Source organism: Pecten maximus, chromosome 10 (genome assembly GCF_902652985.1).
Source record: "Pecten maximus chromosome 10, xPecMax1.1, whole genome shotgun sequence".
Taxonomy (NCBI): Eukaryota; Metazoa; Mollusca; class Bivalvia; order Pectinida; family Pectinidae; genus Pecten; species Pecten maximus.
In genome coordinates, this window is record NC_047024.1 from 39,445,508 (window position 1) to 39,460,901 (window position 15,394).

A 15,394-nucleotide genomic window follows, 5' to 3' on the forward strand; every position below is an offset into this window, starting at 1 on the left:
AGTGAATATAGTGTATTTATGTAACATTGTGAAATCGATAGCCTACCTTGAGCTCCTAATTAGACTTGATATATGTAGAACTGATATGATCTATCTAACATACAGTAAGCTTTTAGTTTCTTATTATGCCTTCAACAAATTTTGCTACCCAGATAGGGATTTTATCGTTGAATGTATACATACTAAATGGTGATGATGGTGTATATATATATATGTTATATATATGGAAAATGTATCACCTGAAGACCTGAAAACATTATTGAAACACAGTTGTGTTGATTTTTAGCTCACCTGGCCATGGTCTAAGGACCACGGTGAGCTTATGCCATATTGTGGTGTCCGGTATCCGTCTTTCCATCCGTCAACAATTGACTTCTTCATATATATAACTGCTGATTGTAATTGAACAAAAGTTGACTGGTATAGCATCATTATGAGGTGGGGCTGACCCCACTGAGGGCTTAGAGCAGTGCCGAAAGGGGTCAATTTGGCTAAATTGCTAGCTAGCACTATATGAACTAATTATTTGGAAGGCAGTTTAGGGGATGAGGATAAGAAATCTATAAGAGTCCAGCTGACCCCCAGGGGACTAAGAGTTGGGGCTTAAAGGGGTCAATTTACTAAATTGATAAAAATAACTTTTTTGAAACTAAGCAATACATATGGCTCATATATGACTGCATGGTGGCGTCCTTATGGGATATAGACATTCAAAGTTGTATAAATTGAAATGGTGGGGCTGACTCCCAGGGGCCTGAGTGGCATGGCCAAAAGGGGTCCATTTGGCAATGATTGTTAATATTAATGACTTTTTCTCTTGAACTAATCAATGTATTACATTGATATTTCAGTGGAATCGTCCCTGGGAGGCTGAAATATGTTGAGATCAACCTGACCAACCACCACAACGTACTTATACATATAGCATAGCTGCGCATCAAATGATCAACATTTAGGTTTGTAGCGGATCTGAACTTTTATTCTTTACTATCACAAACAAAGATTAAGCAATGGATTCCTGGAGTCTAAGTCTTTGTCAATCACCTTCATGGTTCAACTTCAACATTGGTTGTTCTGTACAGCCACGTCTCACCCGCATTGTTTTTAACCTACTTACAAGAAATTCCAGTTTGGCTACCATGTATATGGAAGTTCTGATGATGTATCTTTACAAAAATTGTATCTTCAATTTGCAATAATGATCATATTATAACAATTTATTATAGATAATAATTTATCGGTATCAATTACAAATTAACTGATTATATAACTCTGTCTTACAGTTTTAAATATTGTTTACATTATTTTCAGGATGCCTAAGAAAGGTCAACCTGATAGCTACTGGGAGGGTGTGATGAAGCAGTATGCTGCTGGTAAATTTAAATTTTCCACTGGCAAGAAGCCTGGTAGCCGTAAATGGAAAGACACCATCAGAAAGATTGATGAATGTCCACGTCACCTTAAGATGCAGACAGTGGATCTGTTAGGACGGCGGATTTTATGTAAATGTGGTTACCATAAGGTATGTTGAATATGAACTTACTGTTTTTATGCCCTTAATGAATAACCAATATAGATTCATTTCTATACAGAATTATGTAAAGAAACAATGAGTCTGTTCAATTTATGAATATATTTCTGGATTTAAAAAAAAAAGTCTTTCAAAGAAAGTAAAATCAAAATGAGATGTTTTCTAATTTTAGTAAATATTTTTGTCTTAATTTCTACAAGCTTTGTTATATATATATATAATATTTTTTAAATTGTCTTAATCTGTTTATAGAAACATATAAAAAAATAGATATGTATAACGTTTTAGAAAAATGTTGCAGAAGACCTACATTTCTTGGAGAAAAGGTATTGGTAGGTTTTCAAAGGAGGTTGTATTATATATATTTATCTGTTTCTGGTGTGTATATGGGCTTTCACATACTAATGGCTTTCTTGCAGTATTATTGGCTTTGGTGTGTAGTTTTTTGTTTAGCTTTCACCCTTCTTACCTCATGTTCCCTCTGAGGGACACGTCTTTGCACATATCAACCAGCTATGAGCTAGTAAACCACATATCTTCCAATCAGTATTTCCATAACCCTTTGCTTGATTGATATTTCAGTATGTGTGTTTATCACTAATAGTAAGTGACCAATAATGCATTCTTGTGACTGTGATATGTAGGGACAACACTGAAAACTCTCAAAAGTTATATAGCGGAAACACTGAAAACACTCACACTTGTGATGTCGCAAACCAAAATCTTTAGCAACAAACAGCTCAGTACTGATTAGCTATGACAGGCATGTAAAAAAAAGTAAGTTTTGACAGTTCATGTGGACAAAAAAGGCAGCTTTCGATGCAGTTTTTGATCACTACAATTCACAGTTAAAATAAGGAAATTAAGTTTCCTTTCCCTGATTATCTGTGATCCAGCGCCTTCTTTAGTTTTTCCAGAATCATCAGTACTGGAAAGTAAACTGTAAGTGGTTCCCTAATTTATAAGCCCTCCACAAATTTTAATACTAGGAGAGGGGTTAATTAAAGGATCAACAATTTATCAAGATGCTTTTCTAAAAAGCACAATTAACAAATTATGTCATGGCTTTAGAGGTAGGGCTAGACCACTAATCCATAGTCTCTTCAACCCAACACATGTTTGCTGCGGCCCTGTGCATATATGTATGCAGGCTGGTTGTGTCCTTTTTTTATGGAGGCGTTTACGCCTGCCATATTACAATCACCTACGAGTTGTGACGTCACAATCTCTCACTTTCGTTTTCGTTATATTTCCTTTCACAGTTTATTTTGTAATTTCTTTCGGTTCATATATGATGCAGTTGAACTATATATACATTTATGAAAACTATCAAGACTACAAATAAAGTGCTATTACATGAAAAAAGGTATATTCAGTATAAATTTCTCTTCGGCGGAAGTTTGGAATTTGAGACCTCTGGTGGTAATTTTTGTAACTAGGGGTAATGATTCGCTTATAATTAGTTCCAAGTATGAGGCACGTCATTGTAGTCCGTCATTCAAAGTAGATGTGCACAGAAATGTATTAACTATGCTGATAATGTTGTGAACATTTCAGGAACTATTTTGAATAGACAATAAGAATAATGTCTTGTAAATATCTACACCTGCATCGATTTTTGCAAATCTATATTGAAAATACTGTTTGAAGGGAGATAACTGCGATATTCTGACGTTACCTTACAGAGGACACTTGTTTAACTACAAGAAATAAAGATGACATAACAACCAAGCGCAAACAAATTCCCGATTTTCATATTACCCTCCAGGTTTTGGCTAACAACATTTCTTTTGTTTACAACTTGGTAGTTTTTTATGATTTTATGAGATTTGGTCCGATATATTGCGATCACGTGTTCCGTCTGTTTACGTGAGCGAGCACTGTCAAAATGGAGGCACGTGGACACGGGCTTCACACGAAGCATCAAAGTGTGATGTTTGTCGCTAGAAATTAATATCTATCAACATGAATTAAAGGCAAGTTGCTTACAAAGTTTAAATCTGTTTGTTGACCCACTGAAATAAGTGTTTGTTTATTTAGGACGAAACTGTTTACGATAAGTTGTTCAAGCCTGGCCAGACCACAAATCACAATATCTACTGCGATTATAGTCCGAATTTTCTGACGATCTTACTATATACTATATGCAAACTTTAATTAGCTTTAAGGCGATATCAACACCAGAACCCTTCGGATTACTGCGATAACTGATCGAAGTCCCTGTGTTTCAAATCCATGAATCGATAGATCTACGTGCACGTGATTTTGAATATATTTTTTCTAATTCCTGAATCCTGATCCGTGTATGTACATACATCCGTCCCTATTATTAGTGACATTGCTGGAGAATTTTTCACAAACAAGTATATATCACGTATTTGTCCTAATGTCTGGGAAATATTATAAATCACTATTTAACATTCATTTGACTGTTGATGCATTCTTTCCAACATACTTTTAAAGTGAATATAGTGTATTTATGTAACATTGTGAAATCGATAGCCTACCTTGAGCTCCTAATTAGACTTGATATATGTAGAACTGATATGATCTATCTAACATACAGTAAGCTTTTAGTTTCTTATTATGCCTTCAACAAATTTTGCTACCCAGATAGGGATTTTATCGTTGAATGTATACATACTAAATGGTGATGATGGTGTATATATATATATGTTATATATATGGAAAATGTATCACCTGAAGACCTGAAAACATTATTGAAACACAGTTGTGTTGATTTTTAGCTCACCTGGCCATGGTCTAAGGACCACGGTGAGCTTATGCCATATTGTGGTGTCCGGTATCCGTCTTTCCATCCGTCAACAATTGACTTCTTCATATATATAACTGCTGATTGTAATTGAACAAAAGTTGACTGGTATAGCATCATTATGAGGTGGGGCTGACCCCACTGAGGGCTTAGAGCAGTGCCGAAAGGGGTCAATTTGGCTAAATTGCTAGCTAGCACTATATGAACTAATTATTTGGAAGGCAGTTTAGGGGATGAGGATAAGAAATCTATAAGAGTCCAGCTGACCCCCAGGGGACTAAGAGTTGGGGCTTAAAGGGGTCAATTTACTAAATTGATAAAAATAACTTTTTTGAAACTAAGCAATACATATGGCTCATATATGACTGCATGGTGGCGTCCTTATGGGATATAGACATTCAAAGTTGTATAAATTGAAATGGTGGGGCTGACTCCCAGGGGCCTGAGTGGCATGGCCAAAAGGGGTCCATTTGGCAATGATTGTTAATATTAATGACTTTTTCTCTTGAACTAATCAATGTATTACATTGATATTTCAGTGGAATCGTCCCTGGGAGGCTGAAATATGTTGAGATCAACCTGACCAACCACCACAACGTACTTATACATATAGCATAGCTGCGCATCAAATGATCAACATTTAGGTTTGTAGCGGATCTGAACTTTTATTCTTTACTATCACAAACAAAGATTAAGCAATGGATTCCTGGAGTCTAAGTCTTTGTCAATCACCTTCATGGTTCAACTTCAACATTGGTTGTTCTGTACAGCCACGTCTCACCCGCATTGTTTTTAACCTACTTACAAGAAATTCCAGTTTGGCTACCATGTATATGGAAGTTCTGATGATGTATCTTTACAAAAATTGTATCTTCAATTTGCAATAATGATCATATTATAACAATTTATTATAGATAATAATTTATCGGTATCAATTACAAATTAACTGATTATATAACTCTGTCTTACAGTTTAAATATTGTTTACATTATTTTCAGGATGCCTAAGAAAGGTCAACCTGATAGCTACTGGGAGGGTGTGATGAAGCAGTATGCTGCTGGTAAATTTAAATTTTCCACTGGCAAGAAGCCTGGTAGCCGTAAATGGAAAGACACCATCAGAAAGATTGATGAATGTCCACGTCACCTTAAGATGCAGACAGTGGATCTGTTAGGACGGCGGATTTTATGTAAATGTGGTTACCATAAGGTATGTTGAATATGAACTTACTGTTTTTATGCCCTTAATGAATAACCAATATAGATTCATTTCTATACAGAATTATGTAAAGAAACAATGAGTCTGTTCAATTTATGAATATATTTCTGGATTTAAAAAAAAAAGTCTTTCAAAGAAAGTAAAATCAAAATGAGATGTTTTCTAATTTTAGTAAATATTTTTGTCTTAATTTCTACAAGCTTTGTTATATATATATATAATATTTTTTAAATTGTCTTAATCTGTTTATAGAAACATATAAAAAAATAGATATGTATAACGTTTTAGAAAAATGTTGCAGAAGACCTACATTTCTTGGAGAAAAGGTATTGGTAGGTTTTCAAAGGAGGTTGTATTATATATATTTATCTGTTTCTGGTGTGTATATGGGCTTTCACATACTAATGGCTTTCTTGCAGTATTATTGGCTTTGGTGTGTAGTTTTTTGTTTAGCTTTCACCCTTCTTACCTCATGTTCCCTCTGAGGGACACGTCTTTGCACATATCAACCAGCTATGAGCTAGTAAACCACATATCTTCCAATCAGTATTTCCATAACCCTTTGCTTGATTGATATTTCAGTATGTGTGTTTATCACTAATAGTAAGTGACCAATAATGCATTCTTGTGACTGTGATATGTAGGGACAACACTGAAAACTCTCAAAAGTTATATAGCGGAAACACTGAAAACACTCACACTTGTGATGTCGCAAACCAAAATCTTTAGCAACAAACAGCTCAGTACTGATTAGCTATGACAGGCATGTAAAAAAAAGTAAGTTTTGACAGTTCATGTGGACAAAAAAGGCAGCTTTCGATGCAGTTTTTGATCACTACAATTCACAGTTAAAATAAGGAAATTAAGTTTCCTTTCCCTGATTATCTGTGATCCAGCGCCTTCTTTAGTTTTTCCAGAATCATCAGTACTGGAAAGTAAACTGTAAGTGGTTCCCTAATTTATAAGCCCTCCACAAATTTTAATACTAGGAGAGGGGTTAATTAAAGGATCAACAATTTATCAAGATGCTTTTCTAAAAAGCACAATTAACAAATTATGTCATGGCTTTAGAGGTAGGGCTAGACCACTAATCCATAGTCTCTTCAACCCAACACATGTTTGCTGCGGCCCTGTGCATATATGTATGCAGGCTGGTTGTGTCCTTTTTTTATGGAGGCGTTTACGCCTGCCATATTACAATCACCTACGAGTTGTGACGTCACAATCTCTCACTTTCGTTTTCGTTATATTTCCTTTCACAGTTTATTTTGTAATTTCTTTCGGTTCATATATGATGCAGTTGAACTATATATACATTTATGAAAACTATCAAGACTACAAATAAAGTGCTATTACATGAAAAAAGGTATATTCAGTATAAATTTCTCTTCGGCGGAAGTTTGGAATTTGAGACCTCTGGTGGTAATTTTTGTAACTAGGGGTAATGATTCGCTTATAATTAGTTCCAAGTATGAGGCACGTCATTGTAGTCCGTCATTCAAAGTAGATGTGCACAGAAATGTATTAACTATGCTGATAATGTTGTGAACATTTCAGGAACTATTTTGAATAAACAATAAGAATAATGTCTTGTAAATATCTACACCTGCATCGATTTTTGCAAATCTATATTGAAAATACTGTTTGAAGGGAGATAACTGCGATATTCTGACGTTACCTTACAGAGGACACTTGTTTAACTACAAGAAATAAAGATGACATAACAACCAAGCGCAAACAAATTCCCGATTTTCATATTACCCTCCAGGTTTTGGCTAACAACATTTCTTTTGTTTACAACTTGGTAGTTTTTTATGATTTTATGAGATTTGGTCCGATATATTGCGATCACGTGTTCCGTCTGTTTACGTGAGCGAGCACTGTCAAAATGGAGGCACGTGGACACGGGCTTCACACGAAGCATCAAAGTGTGATGTTTGTCGCTAGAAATTAATATCTATCAACATGAATTAAAGGCAAGTTGCTTACAAAGTTTAAATCTGTTTGTTGACCCACTGAAATAAGTGTTTGTTTATTTAGGACGAAACTGTTTACGATAAGTTGTTCAAGCCTGGCCAGACCACAAATCACAATATCTACTGCGATTATAGTCCGAATTTTCTGACGATCTTACTATATACTATATGCAAACTTTAATTAGCTTTAAGGCGATATCAACACCAGAACCCTTCGGATTACTGCGATAACTGATCGAAGTCCCTGTGTTTCAAATCCATGAATCGATAGATCTACGTGCACGTGATGGCGTGATGGAATTCGATCGTTTATTTTTTAAAACTAAGAAAACTGGCACATATCTGTCGTGGTGGTCATTTGTGCTATACCTTCCCCGACAGAGACAATATACAGAATCTGGATTTTTGTGATAAGATTTACTGCAGTAGCTAGTCGCACTCGGAATATATATGAAAATACTAAATTATTATTGAACCAGCTTGTCTTATTTATATATTATTCATCTCACGATTCAACCTTTTCAAATGTTTTCATGTAATATATATAAATACATTTGTATGCACCAAGATGTGAAATGTTTGTATTACATAGAATATTTAAACAATACAAAGTAATTGTAGATTAACAAAATGTATACCAATTGCATTTTAACCTATTAGTACAACTTTTTGTTGTTTTCATGTATAACTTTTTGTTGTTTTCATGTAAAATGATAAATACATGTATATCTATTGGCAATCGATATCAAATCCATATAATATAAGACTTTCTCAAATATCAATATTCCTCATAACTTTCAAAATAAATCTATATTTTTTTGAAATTTAATTAAAAATGTTTGATTTTCATGTCACGAACAAATCCCTTAAAATAATCATCAATCTCCTTATCGGTCTCCAGAAAGTGTGAAAATAAATGAAACTTTTTTGTCAATAATTCTATTTATTATGAATTCATGTATAACCATTTAGGTATTTTCCAATGTTGACCTTTAAAACTATATATATATACAAGCAACAATCTGTGGGATGTCAAATATGGAAGGCTGTTTCAGGATAAATTGCCAAAAATGCTTATAAGTACTGTTTCTTATCACTGATCACATATACATGTATTAGGGTTTTTGACTATTATGTGTTATTGCTACTTAAGTGTGAATTTTTTCGGCTTAAGTGATAATGTATTTCTTTGTACTTATGTGCAACAGACATCGCGAGAGTTTAATTCTCGTACATATAATATTGACTCCTACAAAAAGAAGTTGAGTGATCATGAGTGGTTGACCTACGAGAGGCATTTTATCAAATCTCCTATTGACCATACTGATTGCTCATGATCATATTTCATCCGGCCTAGTGAACTCTAGAAAAAACATCTTAATTGATGAAAGTAGCTAACTCCTTTAATGTATGTGTAAAAAATAAGTATATATATATATCGTACAAAACATCAAACTTCTAATATGGTAGGATATGAAACATACATTTAGGCTGACTGCCTGATAATATAATACAATTTGTACAGAGTTTACCATCCTTTGACATTCAGATTATAATATACACCATTATAATTTGATCTGTCGTCATGCGTCGGTCTTCTTCTTAAGACCAAGATATCGCAGAATGGTGTACAAAAGGTTCTTAAGCTGTTTTATCAAAATTGTTAATTTCATGGCCCCCTATGTGTCGCATTCTCCCTGGGGAGAGGATACATTTTACTATAGTTTATATAGGAAACTCATCACACATATTTTAGCATAATTTGATTCATTTTCATTGGAAATTGGTTAGCACGTGGTTAGGGCAAACTTTTCTCAATGACATATTGTCAGAGAATGTCAAGGCCAACGACTTGTTATGGGTTCGAATGTCAAAAATAAAAATCTCAAATTGATTATTTTTTTCATTTCATATGAAAGAACATAGTCCACTGAAACAGAATGTGCATATTTTATTGTCATCAGATAAAAAATATGGCAGAAAGATATGGCACTTGGAAAAGAATCATAAAGCTATTTTCTCCAGCCAAAATTAACAAATAATCCAAAATTGCAGGATAAAGGTTTCTGCTCTTTTATCTATATACACATGAAGGCTTGATGTTTGGCAATCTAATTAAAATATAGATGGTCATTATCACTACGTTACATGAACATCTAACAACATCCCATAAGGGGTCACGTTCTGATGACCTCTGAGATGTGTGTATTTCACTTTTAGGGCGAATTGGCATTTTGTCGATGTCATCGAAGCAAGACATTTCGTCACAGCATGCATCTGAAGCAAACCATATCGGCACAGTACATAGCTATATGCTTTATGGGACGAAATGACTGGAAACAAATTGACAGATTATACAAGCTATGCACTCTAGTCATGCTAATTCGGACATATAAAATTCACTTCCAAGATTCTGGAAGTAGTTATTTGATTGGCTAATCAAAAAGGTCACCCTGACGTGACCCCTGATGGGATGTTGTTAGATGTTCATGTAACGTAGTGATAATGACCATCTAGATTTTAATTAGATTGGATGTTTGGCGCATCGATAACGTATGGCTGGCTACAAATGTTATATTTATATTTGACCTTGACCTTCATTCAAGGTCACGGGGGTCAAATGATGAAAAAAATTCAAAGTTCTTTCAAAATTATTAATTTGGGTCACATTTTAAAGAATCAGCCCTTTTAAAGGTGTGTACAATGTATCAAGGTCAAATAATCAAAATGACGCAGATATGGCACTTTTAAAAAGAAATTCCTACCAAAATTAAAAAATGACCCAAAACTGCATACACATACACATGAAGGCTGGATATTTGGCAAACAGATACATGTAACATGTGTGACTGGCTACAAATATTGAGTTTATCTCTGACCTTGACCTTCATTCACATTTTAAAGAACCGGCTCTTATGAAGGTGTGTGCGAAGTTTCAAGGGCAAATTATTAAATATGATGCAGACATGCCCTTTAAAGAATGTTTTCTTGCCAAAATTAAAAATTATCCATAAATTGCAATTCAATTGTTGGCTCAAAAGGGGTCAATTTGGCTTAATTGGGTCAATTGGTTGGTTTGACACACTTAAGTGGAAATGTTTAGTCATGTTGATATCAGTTTAATTTGTATTCTTGTTTCTTTCAAATATTAAAGATAACTTCACAAAATGTTTTACACACAAGTAAGTAAACTGGTCTTGTATTGCCTTCTGCTAAGGTTTTTCATGATTCCATAGTTACTATGGGGATGAATTTCATATATTTGGAGTTACATCATGCATACTTAAAGTATTCATTTTCACTTTATTTATTTTTGTATGTGTAATATGGGGTTAACAAATACTTTTATTGTTCGTCTATATTCAATTATCCAATAGAATGAACAAGACAAAATACAGAAATGTATTTCACTGCGGCAGAGGCACTTTGACTGATTTATTAAACAAATGATTACTTACACACAACAGCACAAAAAATATGTATGCATCTACAATGTACAAACCATGGATTTCATTTAATTATAAATTGACCATATAAAAACTACTCCCCACTGATCATCAATGTATGTATATCATTTATAAAATCAATCAAAGTATTTGAATCAAATTTCAGAGAGAAAACTCACTCCGCATTTCTTTAATTTTAAAAATAAATTTACGTGTCCCTGCCACTGCCTGTGTCTCCTGAATGACATGTACACGTTATAAATATACGTTAAGGAATTGCACATGCAAATCACAGATACTCATGCCACCTATTGGCACTGCATAACATAGAGAAAATAATTTCACCCTAATTCCTACCTGTCAAATATATTATATATATGTGTGTGTGTATATACGTATATATTACATGCTGTGCTATTAATCCATTGTCTGTCTTCATATGTTTTTTGCATGCATATATTATCATTATGTAATCAAAAGTGAAACATATTATTAATAAATAAGTATTAATGTAATATGCTCATTTGTGTCTTACGAGACAAAGTTGGTGAATTATTAGAGGCTTACACAATCACACATCACTCGATCTCAGGTCTGTTTCAAAGAGAATTTTTCTGCTTAAAGCAAATTGTTTGTTGAAGAAACAAATATTGGTGATCACTGTTTATTATTTGAATTTAATTCTTTTAGTCAAAAAGAACCAAACATAGTTATTAAAGCAAGAAATGTTTGAATATTTAGTGAAAAACACAATGGACCTTTAAAGTAATGTTTCAGACATTGGTAACATATTTGAAAGGCATTAGTTTAATAAATATGAAAAGTTGTGATGATTTAAGGGTGAAAATGAAGATCAATACAAAAAAAGCAGTTATTTCAACACTGAATTGTTTAAAAGAGTCTGAGTTAACCATACTATAGTATAAAAAAAAATCTGGTGTTATTTAATTGCTTCTTTTAACATGTTTTCATTGCACAGTTCAGTATATGGGAACATAAGTAGGTGATTGAGAATGTGACAGCTTTTCAGTAGTTATAAAGATACGATACAAACCTTTTTCTCCTGCAGTTTCAATATCACCAAAAACCAAACAGATAACATCGGAACTATAAGTTGCTCCTAAAAAAAAAAAAATGCTTCATATTTGTGACCGAAATAAAATGAATTGTATTCAAGGTGAAAGTGCACTTTATGATTAAGCCTCTTAAGTTATTTAAAAATCACAGCTTACAATTAACAACATTGCTTGCAATACACACTAAATTGTGATTATGATAATACAATTCCATTACTAATGATTATCATGACTTCGTTGACAGTCTACACATATCAACTAAAATTTAAAAAGAAACACCCATGTATAAGTATATGTTCTTAAGATATAATCGGTCTATCACTTGTTTTGTGAATAATTTATTTGAAGTTTTGTGAAGCTGCAAGTAATAATTATACGAATTTTTTAATGTTTAGTAGGCTACAAATACTTAAGTCAATTTTATAAGCAACTATATGTATGTTAGTTATATATATCTTATCAATTGTCTGTGTTGTTATTAGTCCCCTACCGGTGAAACCAGGGGGACAATAGGTTTTGCCTGTCTGTCTGTCCGTCCGTCCGCCCCTCCGTCCGTCCGGTTAAAGTTTTTGTTAAAAGTTTTATAATGGCACACCATTCACTTAATATTGGTATAAGGATGCTGATTCTTTGCATAGAGGTTCTTTGGGTGTGTGGCATTACTTTTGTATGGTTAAAAGTGAAAAAAAAAATATTTTAATTTTTTGAAATATTTGCCATATTATGAACTTAACTTTTTTCTCTGTATTCTTCAGGTTAAAGTTTTTGTTAAAGTTTTATAATGGCACACCATTCACTTAATATTGGTATAAGGATGCTGATTCTTTGCATAGAGGTTCTTTGGATGTGTGGCATTACTTTTGTATGGTTAAAAGTGAAAAAGAATTTTTTTTAATTTTTTGAAATATTTGCCATATTATGAACTTAACTTTTTTCTCTGTATTCTTCAGGTTAAAGTTTTTGTTAAAGTTTTATAATGGCACACCATTCACTTAATATTGGTATAAGGATGCTGATTCTTTGCATAGAGGTTCTTTGGGTGTGTGGCATTACTTCTGTATGGTTAAAAGTGAAGAAAAAAAAATATTTTAATTTTTTGAAATATTTACCATATTATGAACTTAACTTGTTTCTCTGTATTCTTCAGGTTAAAGTTTTTGTTAAAGTTTTATAATGGCACACCATTCACTTAATATTGGTGTAAGGATGCTGATTCTTTGCATAGAGGTTCTTCTGGTGTGTGGCATTACTTTTGTATGGTTAAAAGTGGAAAAAAAATATTTTAATTTTTTGAAATATTTGCCATATTATGAACTTAACTTGTTTCTCTGTATTCTTCAGGTTAAAGTTTTTGTTAAAGTTTTATAATGGCACACCATTCACTTAATATTGGTGTAAGGATGCTGATTCTTTGCATAGAGGTTCTTTGGGTGTGTGGCATTACTTTTGTATGGTTAAAAGTGAATTTTTTTTTTTTTTTAATTTTATGAAATATTTGCCATAATATTGACTTAACTGTTTTCTCTGTATTGAATGCTTCACTGATGTGAGATTCTTTTGGAATAAAATCAGTGTACTACTATGCTGTGTTATGCAGAATTATGTTTATATTTCAATCCAAGGCTGTTATTACACATTTCAATTTAGATTCAGTTTAGATTCTTTTACTCTGTACAGTAGACATACTAAAAGAATACCTGAATATCTTTTATGGGCAGGAAACATTGTTTATTCACCCCAATAGAGTTGAATTTACACATTGTTTGGAATGAACTTATTGCCATAAAATGATCATGTTTCAGTTGAGGCTTAACTTTTTTACTCAGATTTGGCTTAAGTTTTAACTTGGGGGCACCGGTAGGGGACATGTATTGGTTTAGCAGTACTCACAGAATGCTTGTTATAATACTGGGTATTATATCTAATATATCTATTTATTAGCACAATGTATCATATACACTATGTGTTGGTGATCCGAAGATAAAGATTTGAATTTCCTGTCGTAGTTGTAACGAGAGAAATATATATTATATATATATATGTACAATTTGTATCCATGTATGTAAATACATTGCGATCCAGGTATTCATATAATCTTATAGACGACTTCCACAATGATCATGTCAGGGTATAGGGCCGACCGTCACTGCACCATTGGAATGTTATTTAGTAAGAACGCCGATGTGGCGCAGCGGTATAAGCTTGGGGTATTTCTGGCTAAGCAATTGGGTGCCGTAGATCGTGAGTTCGAGGCCAGGTCAGGGCATGAGTCAAGACGTTGTTTTCCTTCGTCATTTGTGTTGCTAAGTTATATATATATATTACCGACAGGGGATATGTTGATTGGAATAAATTATTATTGCCTTTTGAAAGGACACCTGAAATAACTTGAATTAGTACATAGTATATACAGGACCATTAAGGCTAACATATACACCTGAAAATTATACATCCATTTCTATTTATCTTTTCTGGTCAATGACCATACTAAGGTGAAATCTTGGCACTTTCAAACTGCTTTTTTTATTAAGAAGAAATCAAGCTTTGTCTGATGGAATATAGAATACATAAATATTAACATTTCAAGTCTTCAAACTTAGGCACATGATTCATTTTAAGGGCTCAGCCAAAATTTGTCATGCTAGATGTTGGTAATAGCAGATAAGAAGATGCAATGGTGTAAGAGAGATATATGTAGGATATATTTCAAATGTCATCACTTTCGGAAAACAAATAAGTATTTCATCAAGTTAGTATACTAAATGGTTACTTTTTATGAAATTCCAGGATTCTGCATCAATTCACGTATCCGAACCAACTAGTCAAACTGTGTCAGGAAGCAACACATCATCATCGACACTTCTAGATCTTCCTGCAACATCATCATCGACACTTCTAGATCTTCCTGCAACATCATCATCAACACTTCTAGATCTTCCTGCAACATCATCATCGACACTTCTAGATCTTCCTGCAACATCATCATCGACACTTCTAGATCTTCCTGCAACATCATCATTGACACTTCTAGATCTTCCTGCAACATCATCATCGACACTTCTAGATCTTCCTGCAACATCATCATTGACACTTCTAGATCTTCCTGCAACATCATCATCGACACTTCTAGATCTTCCGGAAACATCATCATCGACACCTCTAGATCTTCCGGAAACATCATCACAACCCGTTGATGAATCCATTGAGTGTGGACTCTGCAAGGCAACTGTTGCTATTTTGGATTTTGAGGAACATCTTCTTCAAAAGCATGTGGAAAGTGTCCCTCAGCAAACAGCAACACCACCTACCACATCTTTCACACAGCTAACCAGGTCTGTTGGGATAGCCACACAGCCAACCAGGTCTGTTGGGAT

The 15,394-nt window shown here is 33.6% G+C and overlaps 1 protein-coding gene across 1 annotated transcript; it reads left to right on the top strand.

Moving 5' to 3' along the window:
- The first annotated feature begins 810 nt into the window (after positions 1 to 810).
- Positions 811 to 15,388, top strand: LOC117336340. Its single transcript, XM_033896834.1, has 5 exons — positions 811 to 956; positions 4,844 to 4,948; positions 5,303 to 5,513; positions 5,811 to 5,854; positions 14,808 to 15,388. The coding sequence occupies exons 3-5, from the start codon at positions 5,304 to 5,306 to the stop codon at positions 14,884 to 14,886; spliced, it is 333 nt and encodes a 110-aa protein (XP_033752725.1). The 5' UTR covers positions 811 to 956; positions 4,844 to 4,948; position 5,303; the 3' UTR covers positions 14,887 to 15,388.
- The last annotated feature ends 6 nt before the right edge of the window (positions 15,389 to 15,394 follow it).